General features: G+C 38.5%; 1 protein-coding gene across 2 annotated transcripts; it reads left to right on the forward strand.

Moving 5' to 3' along the window:
• Positions 1-1,252: 1,252 nt before the first annotated feature.
• fut9a (alpha3-fucosyltransferase) lies at positions 1,253-21,532 on the forward strand. 2 transcript variants are annotated; one of them, XM_011490108.3, is made up of 4 exons: positions 1,253-1,433; positions 1,553-1,631; positions 15,147-15,370; positions 16,358-21,532. In XM_011490108.3, the coding sequence occupies exon 4, from the start codon at positions 16,702-16,704 to the stop codon at positions 17,782-17,784; it is 1,083 nt and encodes a 360-aa protein (XP_011488410.1). In that variant the 5' UTR covers positions 1,253-1,433; positions 1,553-1,631; positions 15,147-15,370; positions 16,358-16,701; the 3' UTR covers positions 17,785-21,532. The 2 variants fall into 2 exon arrangements, with proteins under 2 accessions (XP_011488410.1, NP_001156559.1); NM_001163087.1 differs by lacking the exons at positions 1,253-1,433; positions 1,553-1,631; positions 15,147-15,370 and having other exon boundaries at positions 16,702-17,784.
• The last annotated feature ends 3,119 nt before the right edge of the window (positions 21,533-24,651 follow it).

The raw sequence follows: 24,651 nt of genomic DNA on the forward strand, positions 1-24,651 counted from the left end.
GCATTCGTCTTTTTTTTTTTTATCCATGAGCCACTGACTGATTTTGTTTTCTGCGATGTGTGTCACCACCAAGCGCACAGTTCATAAACTATAGCGACTTTAAGAAATGGTTTACGGTCGAAAAAAGTTTAAATGCAGCAACATGGACCATATATTATCATGAAAGACTGTGAATGACTAAAAAAAGTAATATTTAAGCTAAGAGTCACACAGTCAGTGTACAAAAATGTAAGAGACACCAAGCATTACGCAAACTGGATCCAGTATCATACTGTCACTGTGATGAGGACAAAATGACGGTTTTCTGTGAATTCTGAGCCACAATTAGCTGGATTTCACTCCCAGCTGCATGGAAATGCCACTGGATTGAAAGGAAATGATCAGACTACATTTTAGCTGAAAGAGGCTTCACTGCAAGACAGTACTGTGTCTGTTTCAAGACACACAATAAGAGGCACTTGGAGAAAAATAGACTTCTGTTTTGTTGCCAGATAAAAAGACCTCTAATCATTTTCCATTTTTGCTTTTCATCCAATGATTGGAGCTTTTCTGGTTTCATTTTGAACAAGTTTTATGTGGAAAAAAAAGGAAAATGCAACAGCTTTTCAGGAGGAATTTGCAATTTAGTGTCCCATTTTTGACCTATAACATGAAGGACATTTGCAGTCAGATGAGAATGATCTTCATTATTTCTGGCCCTTAAAATGTTTTTCCTTGACACATTTAGCATTACAAAATGATCATCTTATGATTTCTGTAATGATTTATCATTAAAATAAAATAGGAATTGACCTTTTTTGGAGCTTGACCTGTGTGTTGCAGGTTATTTTAGCACTCAAGTGTATGTTTAATCGACTTGTCTGTAACCTAATGAGGACTTAATATAGCAGCTGATTATTAATTTATGAACTTATTGAAGGTTTAATTACATCTATTAGCTCATGTGTTTGTAGATTTATTACTGCTGTTTATTGCAACTGTTAGGTTTAAAACATGCGGTGTGGGGTCACCACAAACCAAATGGGATGTTTCCTCTTTTTTAAGTTTCCCACGTCAGAATTTTGATCCTTAGGGTAAAAAAAAGTGAGAATCCCTCGAAGCCGCTATTATTCACCTGTCTCGTGAAACGGGAGCCGTAAACACGCCCGTTTCAGTCACTTCTCGGTATTCCACGCACTGGAGAGCTCCGCCACATCCTGCAGCCGCAATAACGCAAAGGTAGCGCATGGGCGGCCAGCAGGGAATTGCATTGCATCATATTCCCACCCACCCCCCCTGACATACATGGCGTCCCCTCACGCCGAACCGTGGATTTAGTGTTAGAGCGCGGATAGGTTTGATATCGTGGCTGTTTTTGTCTCTGCGAGCCGTCGTTCTGCGCGTCGCTGTGCGGCGGAGGGGAGGATGCGGCGCGCAGCCAAACACTAGCCAAGGTGTCATCACACATCAAGACGACAGACGTGCTCCTCTGAGCTGCTGCTGCAGCTGCGGCAGGCATAGTATACTCACATATGTGTGCGTTTTCTTTTTTTCTTTTTTTTTTTACTTAAAGCGCATCTTCTGAGCGCTAAGGGGAAGGGACCTTTGCGGGGGAAAAGAAAGGCTTGTTTTGATCCATGCCTGTCGAGACGGTGAGTAAAATCTACTGTTTTCCTCCACGATTTTACGCTTAAATCGGCTAATTATCAACGATCCCCGTCTAGAAAACGAACCATCTCTTTGTTTTGGTTTTACGCATTTAAAAAAATCAACACCCCAGAGGGGTTTTCCACACATAAATGCCTTTTATAGTGTAAATAATAAGGATGGAGTCAGAGCACACCTATAGGGCTTTCAATCACCTAGCAGCTTCATTACAGATCGTGTTGGAACCATTTTCAAGAATGTCCCCATCAGTGTTTCCATCCAAGTGACCTTCACTGCTCGCTGGCTTTGAAATTCCTCCTCACCTGGGATGGAGGAGCAGCAGCAGTAAATCTGATTGATGATGCAGCCTGGAAGCTGCATTTGCTGACCACCAAAGCGCACTCATTTTGGCCCTTTCAGTGCAGCCCTTAACAGCACAAGATTGTTTGGCTTTCATGGCTTTCTGCGGCTGATGCAGCTATCCCCCCCTGCAGTCCTCTCCAATGTGGCTCTGCAGACTACTCACCCATGCGGTGCTCGTGTCCTGAATACATCACAATGCATTTACCCAAACCCCTTTTATCTAAAATGTGAATGAGTGCTGGGGCAGCACCAGGGTGTCTGTTGGTTTATTGTAAAGATGCAGAGGTGCACGAGGGGGGGGCATCATTAAACAGGAACCATGACCTTAGATTTCTTGCTTTTCTCATTATCTGAAGCTCGGACAGCAAATAGATACCTAAAAGGTTCATCAGTTACAGTAACCATTACTTAATTTTAGAAGGTTCCCAATCAGTGATCTTAAAATAGCTTTGGAGGTGATACCGTGTTTTGTCAAAGACCCAGAGCATTGTGTTTTGTGTTTTTGGTGTTTTTCACATGTACTTGTGGCATTTTTTCATGATATGAGATCTCAAGACATTTTTAAAGAAAATTCAGCTTAAAATTACATTTCTGACTATTTCTTTAGTAAAAATGTTGTGAGTCAGGAGCAGACTAAAAATGCTTGTAGCTGTGATGTAGAAGCTACAACGGCAAGTCAAAAGCCGCTCTGCTCCATTCTGATGCATCCACTTGTAACTGACAAGATCCACGTACATCCTTGTTTCCCACGTCCGACCTGACGTCTGGTTCAAAACTGCATGGCTGGACAGCTCCAATATTGTTTGCCATTGTTTTTGCACCGTTAATGTTAGGATGGGGCTGCAAAGGGCTGTAAGCTAGCGGGAGAGTGTAAGTAAACAAATGAATGATGGGGTGTGGAGGTTGTCTCATTCTGCACACATATCTAAGGCAAATTTCTGCTGAAAAACTGTAACTCTGCAGAAACTATGTACTAGAAAACAACAGTTTTTTTTGTGTGCTAAAAATGGCATAATCATAATGAAAATGGATCCAAAAAACGATTAGCGCGAAACTTAAAAAGCATCATAATTTAAAAACCACTTGGATCAATAAATATTTCTGAAATTTCTAATCACTATGTAATATAGGAGGCCACCTTTTGTGCATATGTCACTCCAATATAGAATTTGTAATATAATAAACTTAAACTATGTAAAAGCATCATCAACATTAATAAAATATTCAGAACTTAGACCACTGGACATTATAGAAGCTAATGAAGGCTGCGTGTTGAATGCCAATCAATCAGAATGTTACCCGTGGCTGGTGGAGATAAACACAGGAGCAGGAAGACTCAAACAAATTCAAGCCTTTAACCCTTATGCTATCCCAGGCACTTTACCATTGGGAGTTGGGTCATCTAGACCCACTAGACAGTGCGCTGAACCTTTTTTCTTCAATGATTTGTGAACCTCACTGGTGTCCATGGATTACTTGAAATCTTTCCACCTTTATCCACCTTTTTCATGGTTGGGAGAACACGTCAATGTAAGGGTGAGGTCATCTAAGGTAGCACCAGGGTTAACAGGTTTATTAACAGAGAGTCAAAGCGGAAAGGCCAAACACAAAAGACGCTCCAACACAGAACAAACAACAAAACCTCTGTAACCCTTGTGCTATCTTAGATGACCCCACCCTTGCATTGACTTGCATTGGTTAAATAATGAGTACATGTGAGACAATCGCAGCCAGGTGTGAGCAAATCTAAGAAAACACAGGAGGGTGGGGCCAACAGGGGAAGGCGCGGCTAACCTGAACAAAAAAGGACCACAAAAAAAAAAAAATACAGAAACAAAGACACAAAGGACAAAACATAACACAGGTGACATTTTTAGAGTTGTGATTCATGACTTAAATGGATGTTGTTGTTAGGAAGATGGTGGGTCTCTGTGGGCTGTTGTTTTTATGTTGTCATTAGGGTTGTAACAACTAATCACCTTAATCGATGAATCCATTCATATTCCTATGATCCAACCAGATCAATGAAATCAACCTATACCATTATAAAATCCTTCAAAATGAAGTAAATCAGTTATAATTGATATTGGAAAATACCATTTGGATTGAGACATGGTGGGTTTATTTCACTATAACGCAAAAATGACCAAGTGCATCACAAAGGACAACACGTGTGATGGCAGCAAAAAATGAGATTTCATGAATTATGTCATTTTTACACAGCTCTTTTCCCCCTTTTTTTAAAAGACATTATGAAGTTTTATTAAATATTTTTACCATTTTTATATATTTCATTTCAAAGGTTTTATTTGTCTATTGGCTACATGGAATCAAAATTTCTGAAATTCATTTTGAAACCACTCTATATTATGGGTCTTCAACCTTTAAAAGAACCACTTGGTCAAGTTTCTTCCTGACCAAAACTGAGTGAGAGCTGCAAAGTCCCACTCTCCGTTTATAAAAATACACCTTATTTATATTTTTGTTGCCATTAGGCCATTCATTCATGAAATGTAACATTTATATATTTACAATAATTGAATTATAACAATTTTAGGGATAAAATTTGTTTGAAACCACAAACCAGCACCAATGTTTTCCTCATGGAACAGAAACCAGTTCACTTTTAGGTCTTTATGCTGCTGGTGTCGTGTGAGTTTGGTCAACAGTTTCAATGGCATTGATGCATTTCAGTCCATTTGCTTGGTAAAAATCAGAAAAATACAGACGAGGTCATGTTTCAATACTTTGCGTGGTTCTGCAGGGACAATAAAAGCTTTTTCTGCCCCAAAGGTTGAGTCTCACCTTTTCACTTTAGTGTAAATCCACCATAAATACATCGACACCATCTGTGGATTTTTATATAGTCAAACATTTGTGGAATCTTAAAAAAAAAAAAATCCTTCAATCCTAAGCCTCAGTCCTTGGTTTGCCAGTATATTTAATACATTTTAAGGTTTTATTTCACTTCCCTGCAGCTTAATCCACATCCAGGCTGGAGGACGACTGACAAGCCATGGTGAGAGAAGAGAGGCCAATCGATGATTCCTTAGCCTTTCCATTTACCACCTGCTTGCTTACATTAACTAGTTCTACAATATTTCCTCATGGCACTTTTTAAAAGGCCCATATCAGGCGAACCAAAAAATATTTATTTATTTATTTAATTTTAGCTTTTAACTATAATAATGTTACATCCTCACAAAAAACAACCCCAAAGCAGTATTTTGACTCCATTCATGCATCTTTGAGCATTCGTCTAAAACCTTTCGCTCTGAGCACCAGCCCATCCCAATTCATAAAACAAGTGGGTCCTCAGATTGTGACATCACCAAGTGATGAACAGCTCCTTACAGGAAGAGTCTGGGCTGAATACAGTTCACTCAGTGCAGTGCTTAAGTATACTGTAAGTGATTGCACATGAGAGTCAGGTTTGTGGCATCCAGAAACTGCACTGACATGAAGTACATTTAAAACTGAGGAGATGGTTCCTGCTGGTGACCAGAGGGGGAGATAGAGCTCTGACTTCGGACACATTCTGGATAGGCCCTGTAACCCTTGTGCTATCCTAGGCACTTTAACGTTGGGAGTTGGGTCATCTAGACCCACTAGACAGTGCGCTGAACCTTTTTTCTTTAATGATTTGTAATCTTCACTGGTGTCCATGGATTACATGAAATCTTTCCACCTTTATACACCTTTGTCAAGGTAGGGAGAACACTTCAGTGTAAGGGTGGGGTTATCTAAGATAGCACAAGGGTTAAATCCAAATATTCAGATTGGTGCCAGACACCAGTGAAGATCACAAATCATTGAAGAAAAAAGGTTCAGCGCACTGTCTTGTAGGGTCTAGATGACCCAACTCCCAACGTTAAAGTGCCTAGGATAGCACAAGGGTTAAGGCTTTAGTTAAAATGTGATCAACGCCTTTAATACAGAATTCTGAGCGTCACTGAAATGTTATAGACACCTCGTTCACACAGTTGTGGCTGAACAGCCGGGAGTGCTCAGGTGTGACTCATGAACTACATAGTTGCAAGCATTGAACTCTGGCTAAATATCTACCACGCCACAAAAGCCATTAGTCAAATGATTCAGGCCCTACATTCCTTACTGAAAGGCTATAAATCATTTTTTCACATTCAAGTAAATGCTAATGACTTGTTTGGCTGTGTTAAGAACAACCTCACTCCCACACTGAAATAGATTACATCAGTATTGTTATTCATACGGAATCCCTTGACTCGCTCAAGATTGTACATGACTCCTATATCATTTATACAGACCCACTCTGATGAAAATTGTGCATTTCTGAGTGTGTCTTTATTTAAATTGCTGTGAATCAGGAGCAGATGGAAAAACGCAGTTTAAAAAAAAGAGCGTATTTGTGATATAAAACTATGTTCCCTGCTCCGCTCAGTTCCAAGCATTCACTTGCATAATAGATCCATGTACGTCTTCATTTTCCTCATCTGGCTCCAAACTGTATACCTGGATAGCTCCAATATTGCTAGTTGTTTTTTTGCACCTGTAATGTTAGGTTGGAGGTGTGAGGGGCTGTAAGTTAGCGGGAGAGCGTGTAAATAGATGGGTGACGGGAAATGGGATGGGGTTGCTCCGTGCCAATGATCCCGTCCACAAGCTTTGCAAAAGCTATGTCCTAGAACACAGCACAGGTTTTTTGAATTTGGCTAAAAACATGGGTTGGGTTATAGGTCGGCGCCAGTCTTCGGCATCGGTGTGTGAATGGGTAAATGGTACTGTAACTGTAAAGTGTTTTGGGGCTTGAAGGAAGGTAATGCGCTGTACAAGTATACACCATTTACTATTTACCATTTTGTCTTGGGCCGGTGGGTCTCTGGCGGCGTGGTGAACCTCTTTGGCCCAGTCTCTGGGTGGCTGGTGTGGCTTCCACAGGTGGACGTTGTTGTCTGTTTCTCCATATGGGGGATCTGGAAGAACCTGACTACCACTGCTGCTTCACAGTCTTTTGTGGACTGTGTGTGGGTTAGGGTGTTTATGGTGTCACGGCATGATTGTGTGTGGCTAGTTTTGTGTTTTTTGTGCTCATGTGGATGTTTAACCCCTACCCATATCTTCCATTCTTTCTTCCTGTTTGAAACCTAACAATAATGTAAAACGTAAAAATATAAAATAAAAAAATTATCCTTAAATAACTAACCAGGATAGTGCAAATATTCACCTTGTGTGCCAAAAAAAATCACACATTGTAAAAAAAAAACTTTCCAATGAAAGAGGCTCTCAGCTTCTATCAGTTTGACAGAAAAAGCTAAAAAAATTGCTAGTTTTTTTAAAAAATTGAATTAAATCTGAAAAATACAAAAATGAGTTTAGCTGAGCTAAAGGATGGATCTGTGGATTTGATTTTCTTAGTCACCTTTCTCCTGATAGCTGTATAAAATGCCATCTAAATCTAATGTAACATCTGATGCCTGTGTTACCTGTGGTATCCACAGGTAACAAGAAAACCCAACCCTTTTGAGTTCCTGGAAAGTTGAGCTGTTAGGCACACTCTGCAGGTTTTCATTTCCGTGGCGCAGCCCAGCTCCCATAAACTAAAGGTTCAAAACAGTAAAAGAACATGAAAAACAATTAAGAAAACAAATTACTTCAAATTACTTTATGACTACAATGGTTTGAATTGAAAATGGCACCTGACTTCTCATGTCTAGGCTTTAACTAAGGATTTCAAGGAAATAGGAAGGGAAACTGTAAACAGCTGCAAAAGTAAGCACATTTCTGAGAATAACATCACTAACAGACTTGTTGAGACAGCTACTTTGTGTCCTCGTTTAAAAAAAGAAAGGAAAAAAAGGAAAATATCAGGTGTCATCAATGCAGGTGGTAGTGCTGAGTTATACAGCACTAGCAACAACAACAAAAAAGCTGAAATGCAAAGATGAGATTTAAGGCTCTTTGGAGGGATCCGTTCATTTCAAAGAGCCGTTCAAGACTGGTTCATTTGGTTTTTTTTTATTATTTATTCCCTTTTTAGAAAGCCTGAATGGAGTTAATTTATTTAGTCTTGCAAATGATTACAGGGAGGATTGATGGGCTGAGATCTAAATGAGATTAGTGTCAAACCCAGATTTCCCACCAATAAATGACTGAATTATTTTTGAAATATTAATTATAACTTCACTTGACGTGTGTGGACAAGATCTTAAAGTCTTATATGGATTCAGCTACATCCCTCTGAGAGGTCAGTGAGATCACTGTAGCAGTGTTTTTCAACCAGTGTGCCGTGGCACACTAGTGTGCCGTGGGAGATTGCCAGGTGTGCCGTGGGAAATTGCCCTCATTAACTGATCTAAAAACATTTACCATCTCCAGGATATCAGCTCTTTGTTCATCCAAACAGGCCTTGATAAAACACTGAGTAGTTAGGAATATAAAAGATTGTAAAATACCTTTTTCTTTGTGTTTATTTGATTCTATTAAAGACATTTTGATAAGAATGACGGTACCGCGATTTAGCCGTAGCTTCAGCTGTTTTCGGAAAAGTCCCGCCCCTTTAACTATCTCCACCAATCCTTCTTGGAGGCTTAATCACACGTCATCCGTCTGACCAATCAGAAGTGGCTGAAGTCCTCACTTCCTTGTTCCGATTCTGCTCATAAAGTCGTTTAGTTCCAACAAAAATACCAGCTAAAGCTCGTCTTTAGCGGTGTAGCTTTCCGCGGCATCTGGTATCAGACCGTGGAACATGTGAACAAAACAATGAAGCCCAGAGACACTATCTGTCTGCGTTTGGCGGCTGTTTGCACTACATCTCCCATGATGCATTGTGTTAAAGCGACAGCGTCTCAGCGCACAATAAGCCGACGTTGTTAAACGTCTTGAAACCACAACGAATACACATCAATCATCACACATAATCATCATTATTACATCTTTTAGAAAAAACAGCTGCAACTTCCAGCTTTTTATGCCACAATTATCACAAAAAATGCATGTAAGATTGCTGAGGGGCTGTAGATCAATACAGACTATAGAGTTCCTCCTTTTTTAAAATTTTTGGTTGCTGGTGTGCCGCGGGATTTTTGTCAAGGTTAAAGTGTGCCGTGGCTCAAAAAAGGTTGAAAAACACTGCACTATTGTATAAAAAGTGTGCATTCATGTTGAAACCACTCTAAATTATGTTATTAATGCAACACCTAAACCAGGGGTCTTCAACCTCTAAAAGAATCATTTAGTCAAGTTTCTTCCTGATTAAAACTGAGGGAGAGCTGCAAAGTCCCACTCCCCGTTCATAAAAATACACTTATTTATATTTTTCTTGCCAGTAGGCCATTCATTACTGAAATGTAACATTTATATATTTACAATAATTGAAATATAACAGTATTCTACTTTTCAGCACGTACAAATTTTGATTTATTTTATTTTGACAGCAGCACATACAGGTCCATCATTCATCACTATGATTCATCACTCAGGTTCCTTTCAAAATAAAATACACTGTGTCAAAAAAAGGATCCTACTGCTGCGGCAGATTTACTTGCAGTTATCATTATGACACAGTTGTGTTGGCTAATTTAAGAACCTTGCTTCTGAACAGAAAGTAGACACTTTTTTGCACCAGAAGATAAGAATATTGGCTTTAAACTTATTCTAATAATAAACAGTTCTGACAATAGATGTAACCGTTATTTTGCTTAGTCATGTGTGCATTTTGGAGGGTTTTTAAAGCCTCTTAATTTAGTGTAATGTCAGGAGTGGTTAAAAAAAGTAATTTTTACAGTATAGGATCATCTCATTAACACATACTTAAATGACAAAAATAATTAACAAGCCCATTATTTATTTAAATCATTAGCATGTTTCTTTAAAGCTAATAAAACACAATGGAGGGCATTGTAGTCTCATGGTCTAAACACATAAATTAAAAAATTTAAAAACAGATGGAGCACCACACAAAAGCTCTCAGTGAAACATGTTAACAAAACAGAAAAAGTCAAGACAAAGATACAGAACCCAGACGAAAGCACTTCCTCCCCCGCTCGCTTGCAACTCGCTGCAACTCAGAGCTAGCCACGTGTGAGATGACGGCAGAAAAAAAGAACAGCTCCCAACCAGTTATGGCTAAATTTTCATATCTCATGTTAATGAGCTGTTCAAAAGATTTGGTTCACTTGTAAACATCACATCTCTACTAAAATGCTTAAAGTTTGCTTCACTGGTGTTCATCCATAGACATCTGTGGTCATTTTCTCCAATTACATGCATGTTTTTCCCCCCCCATGTTTTCATGTTTAGACAAGCAGAAAGAAATACAGTAAGAACCACAAATACATTTGTAGCAGAAGTTCCAAGAATTTATTTACAGTTGAGATTCTGGAGTAGCAACCTGTCAGGGGGATTAGCCACAGTATAGCCTCTCTTGGTCTGCAGAGTAGTCTCTAGATCCTGGTTGTAGCGCTCTCCCTGGCCATTGGTCTGAGGATGAAACCCTGAGCTCAGACTGATTTTGATACCAAGGAGTTTGCAGAACTCCAGAAGACATTATGTTCTCTGGGAAACCAGCAGCAGGCACCGGGGCAGGACGGCCAGGTCAGTGTAGTTAAACACATGTGTGTAGTGACGTATGTGTCAGAAAATGTTTGATTGGCCGTTCTTTGTGTCAATCAAGTGACGTACTTCACGGTTAGGATGATTATTCACTGACAAGGATTTTTGGTCCTGAGACAGACTGGCGACTTGTCCAGGGTTTACCTCGCCATTGCCAAACAGTGGCCGGGACAGGGCCCTGTGGCCTTTGGAGGGGTGTAGTGGGTTGAGAAAATGGGTGGGTGGATGGATGGATTGATGTTTTATTTCTATTTAGTCATAATTAATTAGGGATGTATCATTTACACTGGCTTACCCTGGGATTGACTGCAACCTCTACCTTCTGCTAGATTTCGGTTGGCTCCGGTTTCAAACCTGTTAACGTGACCGCGGATGAGACAGGTCACGTTTGCAGGTTTGTGCCTCTTGGTGCTTAGACAACAATTGTTCTTTAGGTGTCATTACAAATCATTAATCAATTAAAGAATGACATTTTTATTGTAAATGTAATATGCTGTTTCCACTACCCAGAACTCCCTTGAAAAAGAGATTCTTAATCTCAATGTGATAATTCCTGGGTAAATAAAAGTAAAAAAAAAAAAAAAAAAATTAGTTGTACCAAATGACCTTTGACTTTAAAATCTACTGTACCTTCTTAAATGCCTTGTGGCAGAGAGGGCTGGCTGGGCTGAGTGCAGAGGAACATTTGACTCCACACTTTGTGCAGTTTTGAATGAAACTATTCCAGCTTTGTGAACCCTGCAATGTTTATTTACAAGGAAAAAAAACAGACCCTCTTCAAAATATTTGTGTTACAAAAGAGAATGTAAAGGCAGTTTTTCACTGTAGATCGCTGCTGGGAAATGTACAGTAAAACTGAAATCTAGTGATTCACATATCTGTTAAGACTGTTTTTTTTTAAATAATTTATATGGAATCTGTCTTGACTTATAAACAGATATTAATACATTAATTCACAAATCATTTTTTCTTTAAAGTAACTCTAGTTTTTTACAGTTTTAGTTAGTTTTAATGTAAAGATGATTGAAGTTCTAATTCTCTTCAGTTTGAAAAACTACGGCAGTCATGTAAGGTTATTTTTGAACCAAGAAACTAGTTTTGAGAAGAAATGTGATAAATGATAAATCAAGCTGAATCATGAACTTTGTAGGCTTTGTAAAAATATTGCAACAAATTTAAGAAATGTTTCGATTCACAGTAAACAACAGCCGTTATTTATCAATGGCGACATCAGTGTAAGAGAAAATTATCAGAAATGGATTCTGTGGTCCACTTGGTTTGTGGTAAAAATAGACATAATTTTATTTTAAGAAAAATTGGATCTGGGTTCTGGGTTAAAGTTAAAGAACATCTTCTTGGAATTAAAACAGTGCAGACTTAAGCCCACCTGTCCTCTTATTGCACAGTGATTTGTCCACACTTTGCAAACACAATTTCACACATATTCTGACTTACTGCTTGATTGAGTAACTGCAGGTTTGAATGGTGTTGGACCTAGGACTGCCACAATTCTCAGTTTAAAACCAAAACGTATGTTACACCATTGAACCTAGGGCTGCACGATATGAGGAAAATTCGCGATATGCGATTTTTGTCATTAATATTGCGATAACAATATAATTTGCGGTATATAAACAAATATCAAACCAACCAAAAACATCATTTCCATTTCAATGCAACAGTATAAAAATTACACTCCAAATGACCCTTGTCGACATAGGAGGCAAACATCAAACATAAAAGGGCTCATCTGATTGATCAACAGCGTAAACGGGTCCTTCCGATTGGTTAAATGCATAAAGGGATTTATTTCATTTATTCAATATTTCAAGCTGTCATGAGTTTGTTTTAGCACATTTAACCCTTGTGCTATCTTAGATGACCCCCCCCCCCCCCCCTTACTTTGACGTGTTCTCCCTACCATGACAAAGGTGGATAAAGGTGGAAAGATTTCATGGAATCCATGGACACCAGTGAAGATCACAAATCATTGAAGAAAAGAGGTTCAGAGCACTGTCTAGTGGGTCTAGATGACCCAACTCCCAATGTTAAAGTGCCTAGGATAGCACAAGGGTCAAGGTAACCATTTATTGCGATTTTCGCCGTCTTTTGCGGTATGCATATTGCACAGCTTGATGTCGCGATAACGATAAATTTGCGGTATATTGTGCAGGCCTAATTGAACCAAATATTGGGGAAAGTGTATCATTGCATCTCTATTTGTTACATTTCACAAGGCTTAGTATAAGCTAACTGGAAGGTTTTCTTAATTGTTACTTGCTTATAAGCAATAAAAAAGTGTTTTTTTTTACTCTTTTTTTTGTTTTGTAATACAGTAATCATTTATCAATCTGAAACATCCCAGAGTTTGAACTCTCCTGATTTAACAAGTTAAAGCCTAACGGCTTTAACTTACACATTGTTAACAAAGGTCTCTTTTAAAAAATTGCTTACCTCTACTTTTTCTTAAGTCAACATGGAATGGAATAAAGTAGAATAGAATGAATTAGAATAGCTTTATTGTCATTGTACAAATTTTAGCCGCAACTCCATTGTGCAAAAGATTTCAAAAACAAGATATGTTAAAAAAAATGTAAAAAAAGAAAAATATGTTTTGTGAATGCAAAAAAGTTCTGCGGTCCCCAAATTCCATGATCACACAATGTTGATAGTCCAGCTGCACAGTAGTCCCACATGTGGATTTTACTAGTTAAAGATTAAACAGATGCTTACCACACCCACTGACATGGGTTCAGAAGGTCCTCTAAAACAGCGGTCTGCAGCCTTTATTGCACCACGGATTGGTTTGATGTCTGGCAAAATTCTCACGGACCGGTATGTTATATGTGGCGGACACACGCTGCAGCAACACTGCAATAAAGGCAGCGACACGTGACAATACGCACTCTGCGTTTTTATTTTGACACGCTAAACATTGTACATCACGCAGGTGTCATCATCCTCTCCCCTTCCCACACTCATGGTGCTAAAAAGAAGTAAACACAACAGGAAGAAATAACTAAGGGCGAAGCAACATAACTGCCAGATGAAAGGACACGTAAGCAAAAAGAAACACCTGTGCTCAACCCTATTTTGACCAAAGCAGGCAAAGGGGATTGATGCTAAAAACAGATACATCACTTGTGCAATATTGGCTTAGTTTGATACATCAAGGCTGACGTGAGGTAAAGTGATGAATGGTTTCAGTTTTTAAAATAATGAAGTTTGGTCCACACAGATCCAAAGTAGACTGCAGAGTCGGCCAAAATCAATTAAGGGAGTGTAGTTTGTTCCTGAAAAGTACACTGGATCTTCAGAGGGGGAAAAAAGTACTTTCAGGTTAAGTTTTAAATTTGACTCTTTTTCCTATCCAAGTGCAAATCTTGTGGGCAAAGTGACAAACTTGCAGAAAATACAGAAATTTTTACTTCGACTAATATTTGTAATATCTATTACTGAATACTATTGCAATAAACAGTGCCACATAATAAAGATGAATGCGGTAAAAAAAAAACATTTGCAATGGCTGCAGAAATCTTTTTTTTGTAGCAGCTTAGATTTCCAGGTTAGATTAAACCCATAATAGCAATTTTTTTACTAGAAGCCAGAAGGGCATTAGAAATTATCTTGCGTTACAGCAGCTCAATCTGTACTCTGATCTTTGTCCATTAACCATCAAACATGATAAAAAAGATTCAAAATGTCAACAGAATTTTATTAAAATGCTTTAACAACTTTTGCAGTAACATCACTTTCCACACACATGTGCCAAAGGAACACATTCAGATATTACAAGGTACCCCCTAAATCAGAGTTCTGCAATCTTCAACACTCAAACAGCAATCAGGGTTAATTTTTCAATTTTTCACTGACAACAACCCAGTAAAAGCCACGAAGTCTTGTGTCACCCTTTAGAAAAGAAAGACACTGATTAATATTTATGTTAATGTTACTATTATGACAAATTTAAATGAGCTTTTGTTATTTTTTGGCATAAATAAAATGTTCATAGAGAGAAAATAGCCTTTCTTTTAAACATGAAATAGATTATAACTTTTGAAACTTTTAAAATAAAAGATAGCTGGTGTCACGAAGGATCATCTCATTGCAGCAGATGTGGTTAAAGGACCATTTACGATTCATCTTGACCAGAAGTTTGTAAATCTGACTAACCAAAATCCAATTAGAGCTGATTTAGTGACCCTTAATGTATTTTTCTAATCATGAGGCGCACTTAAAATCCTTGAATTAGTTCAAAAATAGGAAATCTGCCTATAGTCTTATGCCCTACTGTATAAGTGCAAACTCTGGTTGTGCTTACTGACCTCAAGTTGATTTTCTGTTGTACATGGTGCACAAAAATCGGTCAAATTGTTTAAGTTTGACTTGTGATACGTACTCTCCTTCAACCATTTGTGAATGAGTTAAATAAAGTTTGAGCAATAAAGCACAACAAGTTATAATCACATGTTTGTCTTAATATCTTGTTTAACTCGCCCACACCCAAGAAATGTTACTCGGCAAATTGAAAGTAACTGGGTCTCTGCTTCTGTCTTTCCTTCAAGGGGCTGAAAGAACATTCCTTCAACAGAGGTTCCTATTTGGCTGTTCCACTTTTCTCTTTCCCTTCTCCTCTGGGGAGTGGACCTCTGCAAGGATGACCTTCAAAAGAGATGTAAAGATGAAATACCACATTTCAAACAGAGAGTGCAACAGACAGATCCTTCCAGAATCTCCAGAATCCTCACAGAGATTTCAGAACAGCAGCCGTCATCACTCATTCCACACGGTGAGACCAACTGTTGACTCCTCCTCCTCCTTCTGGAGAAGGTCCTTTGCCTTCTGTAGCTAAGACAACTCTGCTCAACTGCCTTCTTATGCTGTGTACTGTACACACCGGACATGTGGTGCGTGTTCAAAAGTGTGCTGAATGCGCCATTCTTGAATGCGCTTTTAGCATACAGTGTTCACAATAGGCTGTCACTACCTAAAGCATGTTCTCACAGTTGGAAGAGGCTTGGGGTGAAATGGTGAAGCGGTGAAAATTTCACAAATTTCACAAATTTTGCTCTGTTACAGCTCTATTATGATATATGAAAGACTTGGTGTGATATACTGTAATTCGGGCCGTAGCATTAGAGGTTTCTATATTTTATTGTTCTGCAAAACTACTATGCATTGTTATTGTTCTGATCCATTTATTTCAGACTAATTGACAATTTAGAGAACAATTTTCCTTTTAAATCAACTAAGCCAAACAATTGTTATTGCTTAGCCATTGTTACAGGGCTACCTTTTGTGCACTTTGTGTTAAGCCTTTTAGAGGAAAAGTGCTATATAAATAAAGTTTGATTTGATTTGATTTGATACATTTACTTTATTGTTGAATTAAACAGCTCAGCACATTACAGCCAAACCCTTACCATTGACATAGAGACACCTGTGAGACAAAAAAGTGGGCTACAAATCTTTAAATTCCAGCCTTTGTATGTAATGCTTGTGTTTATTCAAAGTGACTCCATCATTATGAATGGGTTCATGTACACAGCTGTACAAAACAAATTCCCTTTTAAAAGAAGTAATATATTATGCTGTTATGTTGAGCGATCTCTTTCATAGACCCTGTCAGGTGTTTCTTTAACCAAATAGGTCATTCATTTGTGACAAGCAACTACAATCTATGTGCAAACTCCAGCCATTTTATTGCTCTTTTTGTCCTTTTTTTTAACTCTTGCCTGACAATAATTCTTCTATTCTCTTTTTTGTCCATCTAAAGGAAGAGATATCAGGAGGACCTGCTGCTTCAAGATAAAATTCACCATCAATACATCATTAAGGACCAATATTCTCTGGAAAGTAAAGAGGCACGTATTCACTGTGACCTTTTTAGTTTGTGAGGAACAACCCAGCTGTTGGTTGCCCCTGAATACCCCCTCAAAGAAATATGCTTTTGTGTGACTTTTAGCACACAGTCAAAGCTTGGTTTATAAAGCAATGTTGCTATAGAGCCATCAAAGCTGAGTTTCTGACCAAATCACAGCTTTCAATGAATTAGGGGACTGGTTTTGATGTTCAATCCTTTTTTTAGGACTTGATGGTTTTCTCTCTTTAGGACAGAGTATGTCATCGACAACATTTCACAAAATCCTAAGACCCCTTCTGTTCACTACCTTTATTCTGGGATGCTTTGTGACTGTGTTTTTGATGTATTTTAAGCCATCGACCAGTTGGTTATATGGCCCAGTTGAGTCAACGGTTTCCACTGACCGGGTAAAAAACCTCTTTTCCACCAAGAGCGATAAAAATGTAACCACTGTTCTTATCTGGCTTTGGCCCTTCGGACAAACGTATGACCTGAGTGTCTGCAGCTCTCTCTTTAACATTGAAGGTTGCTTCATCACAGCAGACAGAAACCTCTACAACAAATCAGATGGGGTCATCATTCATCACCGAGACATCTCCAGTGACCTGTCCAATCTACCGCCACTCCAGCGGCCATCATTTCAGAAGTGGGTGTGGATGAACCTGGAGTCACCTTCTCACTCGTCGCAGCTACCTGGAATTGAGAACTTGTTCAATCTGACTCTCAATTACCGTCAGGATTCCAACATCGAAGTGCCTTATGGATCAATCGTAGCAGCAGAGACAGAGGAGGACTTTGTGCCACCCAGCAAAAACAAGCTGATCTGCTGGATTGTGAGCAACTGGAACCAGGATCATGTTCGTGTGAAATACTACAATGAGTTGTACAAACACATTGAAGTTCATGCATATGGACAAGCTTTTGGGGAGTACATCTCTGACCAAGAATACTTTCCCACCATGGCCAGCTGTAAATTTTACTTAGCTTTTGAGAACTCAATCCACAAAGACTACATTACTGAGAAACTGTACAACCCACTGTCTGTGGGCACAGTGCCAGTGGTTCTTGGTCCACCAAGGCAGAACTATGAAAACTTCATTCCAGGAGATGCCTTCATCCACGTAGATGACTTCAATTCACCCAAGGACCTGGCTGAGTACCTTCTACTTCTAGACAAGAATGAGGTAATGTACCTCAGGTATTTTGAGTGGCGACGGCACTTCAAAGTAAAGAAAGCGTACTTCTGGGCAGAGCACACCTGCTTGGCGTGTGATTACTTGAGAAGGCACAAAGAGTACAAAGCCTTTTACAGCCTTGACAAGTGGTACTGGGGCGAGTAGAGCCTCAAAGGGCTTTATTGCTCACGTTTTCTGAAGTGGTACAAAGCATGGATAAAAAAAGCTATTATTTTAGAAAAAGAAGACTGCTATATTAATAAAAGATGTATGTGTAAAAAATAAAAGAAGCATTATGATAAAGAAAAGAATATCCCATCTGTGCTAGTAATGCGATCACCTATGCATTGCACTAAACTTTAATGTGAAGGTAAATTGTGTCATGTACATATTTTTACAACTCTGTAGCTATTTTTCTTATTTTTTTTGTGGGGAGGGATGTGTTTGCATCACTTAGCCAGTCTATACAGATCATTTAGATACCGTATATACAAGTTCAAATTGTTTATCACTTAATGCAAACGATACAGGGCAGCCAATATCCCAGTACTCCCCCAAACTCTTTCTTGTGGGATGCAGGTCACTCTTTAGTCATGGTGTGCAATGTTAATTTCACAGTCAATGTGTTGCATAACACTTGAATCCCATGTGGACTATCATACCAAATAGTTCCATCTACACTGTATTATGCACATCTAATTTAAAAAAAAAAAGCTAAAATCTGCTTAAATGAGCACAACTCGTGTGTGACTAACTTTAATAATGATATTCTGTTGTGCTGTCATTTCATAAAACCTCAATTTTTACATAAATCAAATATATATTTTCATTTAAAATTGAGTTAAAATGAGTCTTGATTAGCTGGAAAAACTTTCATAAAAAGAAAAGCAAGTCTGACAGTCAATATTTTTTCTGTCATTTGTCTTAAAGTCAACAGCTGCAAGTAGAAGTTGTACAGTTGTCTGGACTTCTTATCCACTTCTCAGTGGTTTACAGAACAAACAAAAAAAGTACACTGGATTTTTTTGTGTGTTTTTTTTCCCCTAAATGATTTAGGGCATCCAAAATAGCCTTTTTTTTCAGAGCAAAAAAACACATTGTTTTTTGTGTTTTTTGTATCTGTTTTGGGAAGGTAATTGCTGTAACTTTTATTTTTGTTTTGGGTTTTGCACCTCCATATCACAGCAATAGCTACCGACACTAAGTCTTTTTTAGACAAAGGGGAAAAATTCTGGAAAAGAAAAGTTTTACAACTGCTATGAAACTTTGTTTTTTAGTTACTTTAAATGATTGAAAATAAGCTTTTACAACACATTAATGGGTATTTTTTCATATGCAACTTTTGCATTTGGATCCTAGACAAGCACTTCCGGGATCCTCATTCAGTTGATTAAAATGTAGCTTATTTTGATTGGTGTTCAGTCAGAGCTTGTTAGCTTCTGGTGCATTTCTGACATTACTTAAACGCACCAGACAGCGATGACTATTACTGCGAGAAATTCACTGATGTACACTGCACAACAAACACCACCAGTGAGCTTTATTGCCAGTCATAATTAAGGTTTATACTTAAATGCTCCTAAATGCTTAGGACCCATTTTGCTTGCAAATTTCGAAATGCAGCCATTTACAAAAACTGTTGGGAGGGCCGAGATTAATGTGCTGCAAATTCTTTCAAATGGTAAAAGGAAATCACGAGCTGTGGTTGTCATGAGCATGCAAAACACCACATCAGGTCCAGCAGTAAAGAAAACAAGTCATCCTTGTTCCTGATACAAAACTCCCCACACTGTAAGGCAGGACTGACAGAGTCTAGCATGTTTGATTTTGCTGAAAAGAGCAACAAAGCTCCGTGGCAATGCAGAATTTTTCCCTGATTCCCCACATCTTGATAAGATTAATAGAAAATTTAATTTGTTTCTTGTTCAAATTTCAAATAGTATTTCTTTATTTTTTTAATGGCCAAAGGTACCAGCAATGGAAGGATTAAACAAATGCACATCTTCAAGAATTGGTCTCTACTAGTCAAAATGGGATCTCTGTAAATTTGAAATCTGGACAGATATGAGTGAGATCATTCCTGGTCGAGCAGAAAGAGTTTCAAAATGGCAGCCTTTAGAAAGAACAAAGCTTATTGTACATATTTTATAATGTTCAAATATCCTTTTAAGCTGCAGGTGTTTTCAGGACGGTAATGTGAATCCACTGCACATTTGTGAGTAATGATAAAATCAGCTAACAAGATCAAAGTAAATAGGGAGGTCCGCCTCCCCGTTGTCATCCTTAGGAACATGGTCACAGAAATGTTTAATTTTACATTGCACATGTTTTTTTGTATCAGGTGATGATCCATTTGACTTGACGTGACTAAACAAGTTGTGACAAAATGCAGCAGAGATAAAGCACTTTTATTTGTGTGGGGTTAAAAAAAATTCTGTGCTTTTTGCCATCTTTGATAGAAATAGTGTGTGTTTAGAAATTGTCATGCAATCAGTCTGTAACTAGCAAACTTCTGCTCATGGTTTTATATCGTATAGTCCTATGTCATATTGGAAAACCATCTTTTTTTATTTATTTTAAGATGACTTTGGCTTGTGTCTGTCTCTTTCATCTTTTTCTTGATATAAACTCTTTACTCCTGCCATGCCATCGTCTGAGTAAGTCATTAGCTGTGGTTACATGTGCAAAATGTGTTTGATCGGATCAAAAATCGGATTAGAACTGAACTGTTTACATTGGCCCAGAAAACTGTATCCGATTATAACAAACGTTCACATACACCACACTTTCGATCAGAATAAATCATTTTGTCATGCACAGGACTGTCCAAAATACCGGAAACGGCTGTTGAAGAAGAAATATTGAATTCCATTGTTATGCTTATTATTAAGTGCCTGTTTGCTCATAATTTTCTAAATATGTGCGGCCAGCACTTTATTCTTGGCAGCACGGACCCGGAAGAAGGGTTGGAATTAGGCTAATATGTGCCAACAACATTTAGCCTTGGATGCACTTAAAATCCATGCGGTCAATGCTGCAATGTGAATCTTGGCTGGCCGTAAATATGTGGGAATAACATCAGCCTTTAATTTTGTCCGGACATGATTGGAAACACAAATTCACATGATTGTTGTCGCGGTTTCTCAGGACTGTGCGAAGCGGCATTTCTGCATTCAAGAGCCGCCTCTGCCAGCTCACACACCGTCCCAAAGCCGCTCCTCTGCTTGGAGACACAGTTGTCACGGGAGGCAGAGCAGCCGGACGGACTGTGGTCAGAAGCGTCCTCCGGAGCGCACACCGTGACAACGTATCCTTCCCTTGCTCGCAAACACGAAGCTACGAGTCCGGCTGCTCTGCTCAGAGACATGGTTCGCCTGTGTGGAGCAGCCGGCCGGTCCTCTTCATGCTCCAAAGCCTCCTCTGGAGCGCCACACCGTCTACGCATAAAAGCCAGAGCAGTAGTGACCAACAATCTGAATAAATTGTTTGCGGCAAGATCGGATCAACAATTGGCATAACCTACCTATCTCGATCTGAAGGAAATTTTGATCAGAATGAGTCTGATCGGGGCAGAGTATTCCAAACGGCATGTTTACATGGTGGATTTTTATTCTGATCGCACGTTTATTCCGATTACTTTTGCCCATGTAAACGCAGCTAATGTATCACAGCTACAGTGAAGCACTGGAAGGAGGACTTTAATGTCGTCTTCAAAAAAGATGCATACAACGAGTGAGATCCAATCGATGTGTGTCCTTTTTCCAGAAACAACTTTTTTTCTGCCTGTTTACTGAAATGAGTGAGTCAGTTAGTGCACATTTTTGCCAAATCCTTGCGTTTTGCCAAATGCTGTGTTTTAATTGTTGATGTCTGATGTCAAAAAGCAAATTAAAGATGTGGACCAATTGGAAAACCTGTGAAGAAATGTCTGTTCTTTTACACCTTCCTGAAGAACCAGATGCTTCAATTGAGGTAACACAAATATAGTAAATTTGGTTTTGTTTTGTTTGCTCCACACTAAAACAAAAGAGACATAAATATACTAAAATGATACTAAGACACACACAGGAAAGTACAGACTGGTTTTTAATTATACACCTTGTTTTATTTTTACTTGGTGTACTAAAAAGAAAAAAGAAGAAGAAAAAAGAAAAATCCGAATATGGTGACATATTATATAATTCATTTTGGATAAACAAGGACTAGCGTTATAGTTAGTGCTCCTGGCTCACAGTGAGAGAGCCCTGGTTTGAATCCAAGCTGAGACTTTACTGCATGGAGTTTGTTCTCCCTGAGCTAATGTGGCAATTCGCTCCTTCCACAGTCCAAAAAGCATACTTCACAGGATAAACTGCATCTCGTAGGTAGGAACAGTAGGCACACGAGTGTGTGTGTGGTCCTGTGACTGGTGACCAGTTTAAGGTGTACCGGTCTTTACCCAACAGTGGCTAGGTAAGGCTCCAGCAACCCACATGATCCCACCAGGAGGATTCAGAGGTTCAGAAGATGGATGGTCTTGGAGCAACTTCCGTTATGTCTTTTTCATGTGTCTTCTTCAAACAGGTACCTAACATTTCAAATAAAAATCATGATCCGATGAGAAATTCTTTTTTTTTTTGTCCCCTTTTTTCAACTCTTTACTCCATTAAGCAGCCTGATAAACTTAATGATGTAGTTTTTTTTCCAAGCCATGTAACATAGCTAAAGATACAGTAACATACAGTTGTTTTGGGGTTTTCCGTTTCCATGTCATTCATTTTCTCACCAAGTTTCAGTTTGTCAAGTTACTCTGTATTTTTAAAATACATTTTTTGCTTGTCTTTGTTTTTTGGCTTTGTTATTTCCATCTACATCAGGAGTTTTTTTTCCTTCTTCTTTTTACATTCATTTACTTTTTAGTTAGTTGTGTTTCAGTTGATTTGTTTTGGTCTTTCATGTTTCTGCCAACAAGCCTAAAACACATCTGTATCCCCCATAATCACCATGTCTGAGATAACCAAAATGAAAAAAAGATGTCAAAAAGCTAATACAAAAAAAAAGTTTTGTTCTGGTGTTTAGTGTGTTCTAAAGGAGCATGTCTAAAAATAGGTAAAGCAGGTTTCACTGACACACTAAAGCCATGATAACACCACAGATAAATAGGATTAGGCTACCTTAATCTTTCAGCCTTCCTAAAGAAGCCACCATAGCCAAACAAAAACTTTGAAGGGGCATGTTCGTGTTGACTACATAACCACAGGAAAAATTGCTGTGGTAGAAGCGTTTACTTCTGTAAAGCAAACTATGTACCCAAAGATTTATTTAAGCTCTAACGCCAAGCATCATTTCTCAATGGTCTATTCTGAGAAGAAGCATTGCTTCAGGAATTCAAGGTTATGTTGTAAAATCCCTGCATGAGGAAGTGTTTTCTGTTTAAAAAAAATAAAGAATGTTTTTGGTGTTTTTAACATTTGGTATTATTTATTAAGAAAGTAAGCTTAAATCAAGGAGCAGATGAATAAAATGCAGCTTGAAAAAGCTTGCAGTTGCCTGGATAGTTCCAATATTACTCGCCATTTTTGTTGCACCAGTAATGTTAGGTTGGGGTTGTGAGTAGCTGTAAGCTAGCAGGAGAGAGTTTAGACAAAGGGATGATGGGAGATGAGTGCAGGCTTTCTCTGGGCCAACAGTTATCACTCAAAGGTAAGTTTCTTATGAACCATTGTCGCTCTGCAGAAACAGTTTTTTTGTATTTTGGCTTAAATTGGCAAAATCATAATTAAAAGACCACTGGAAACACTTTGAAAATAGCTCAAAAGATGATTGGAGAGGAACTTTAAACAAAAAAGAAAAGAAAAGTACAAACATAAAAAAAGAACCAAAAAAATGATGCTGAGACAACTTCATGTTCCCTGAAAAATTTTATTTTACAAAGATTGGTTACACATCTAATACTACACACACATTTTGTGAATTATTACAGTTCATGCAACATGTAGGCATTTTTCTGTATTTTTACAGCAGTAATTATATAGTTGTGAAGTTGATCACATGACACAGCGGGTCAGAGGAAAACAGGACTGTACAGTCCAATCAATCAGAGGGATAAACATGAGTTATGCCTTCAAATGAAAAGGACCAATCAAATGAGGTAACACCCGGGTTTATGATAGTTTGTTTAGCACACAAGGAAGCAGTGTGCTTTGACTCTCAAGACTGAGCTGGCAAAAACTTCACCTGTTATTTAGAAATGTATCAAAATGGATTCTTTCTGCAGAACCAGTCCATCTTTTACTGCTGAATCATCCAATTTCAAGTTGGCATCATCAGGAGGTAAAGTTCAGCCATGTATTCAAAATTACTGCAACATCTATCTACAGCAAGCTGAATATCCGTCAAAGACAGAAATTAGAAAAGTGTTCAGGTAAATAATAATGAGCTATTTATTTCAGAAAACATACAGTTTTCTCTGGATTAAGTTAGAGATAATGCAGGGAGGGCATTCCAGAGTCTAGGGGCTGTTGCCGGGAACGACCGGTCACCTCTGATCAATTACAAAAGAAATAAATATTCCATCAGTTTTCAGTATTTTAGTCTTGTTTTTTTTCCGGTTTAGATTGCTTTTCTCACAAAAAGCTGTTTTTTGTTACGTTTTGCGGCGTGTTGTCATGTGACCATGACTGCAGCGGCGAAGGACAGCAATAGACAGTACAGACCAAAAGTTTGGACACACCTTCCCATTCATTTGAATGAGAAGGTGTGTCCAAACATTTGGTCTGTACTGTGGATGCTGATCGTCATGGTGGGTTAAATATAGCATCATTTCAGAGAGAAAGCTCACCTCATTCTGCTTGTTTTTGTCCAGATGATGAAGCAAAAGTTTGTTTTAAAGAAGCCAGGGCAGTGGTATGAAACATTTAAGTAATGTGACCGCAATTTCTTTTATGTGTGTGTTGGGGGCGCGCATTCATGTTGTGTGTTACGGAGGAAGGAGAACGATGATAAAAGAAAGCTTCCCCTAGAAAAACTGCCAATGATTCTTTATTAACTGGA

This window comes from Oryzias latipes, chromosome 22, assembly GCF_002234675.1.
Source record: "Oryzias latipes chromosome 22, ASM223467v1".
Taxonomy (NCBI): Eukaryota; Metazoa; Chordata; class Actinopteri; order Beloniformes; family Adrianichthyidae; genus Oryzias; species Oryzias latipes.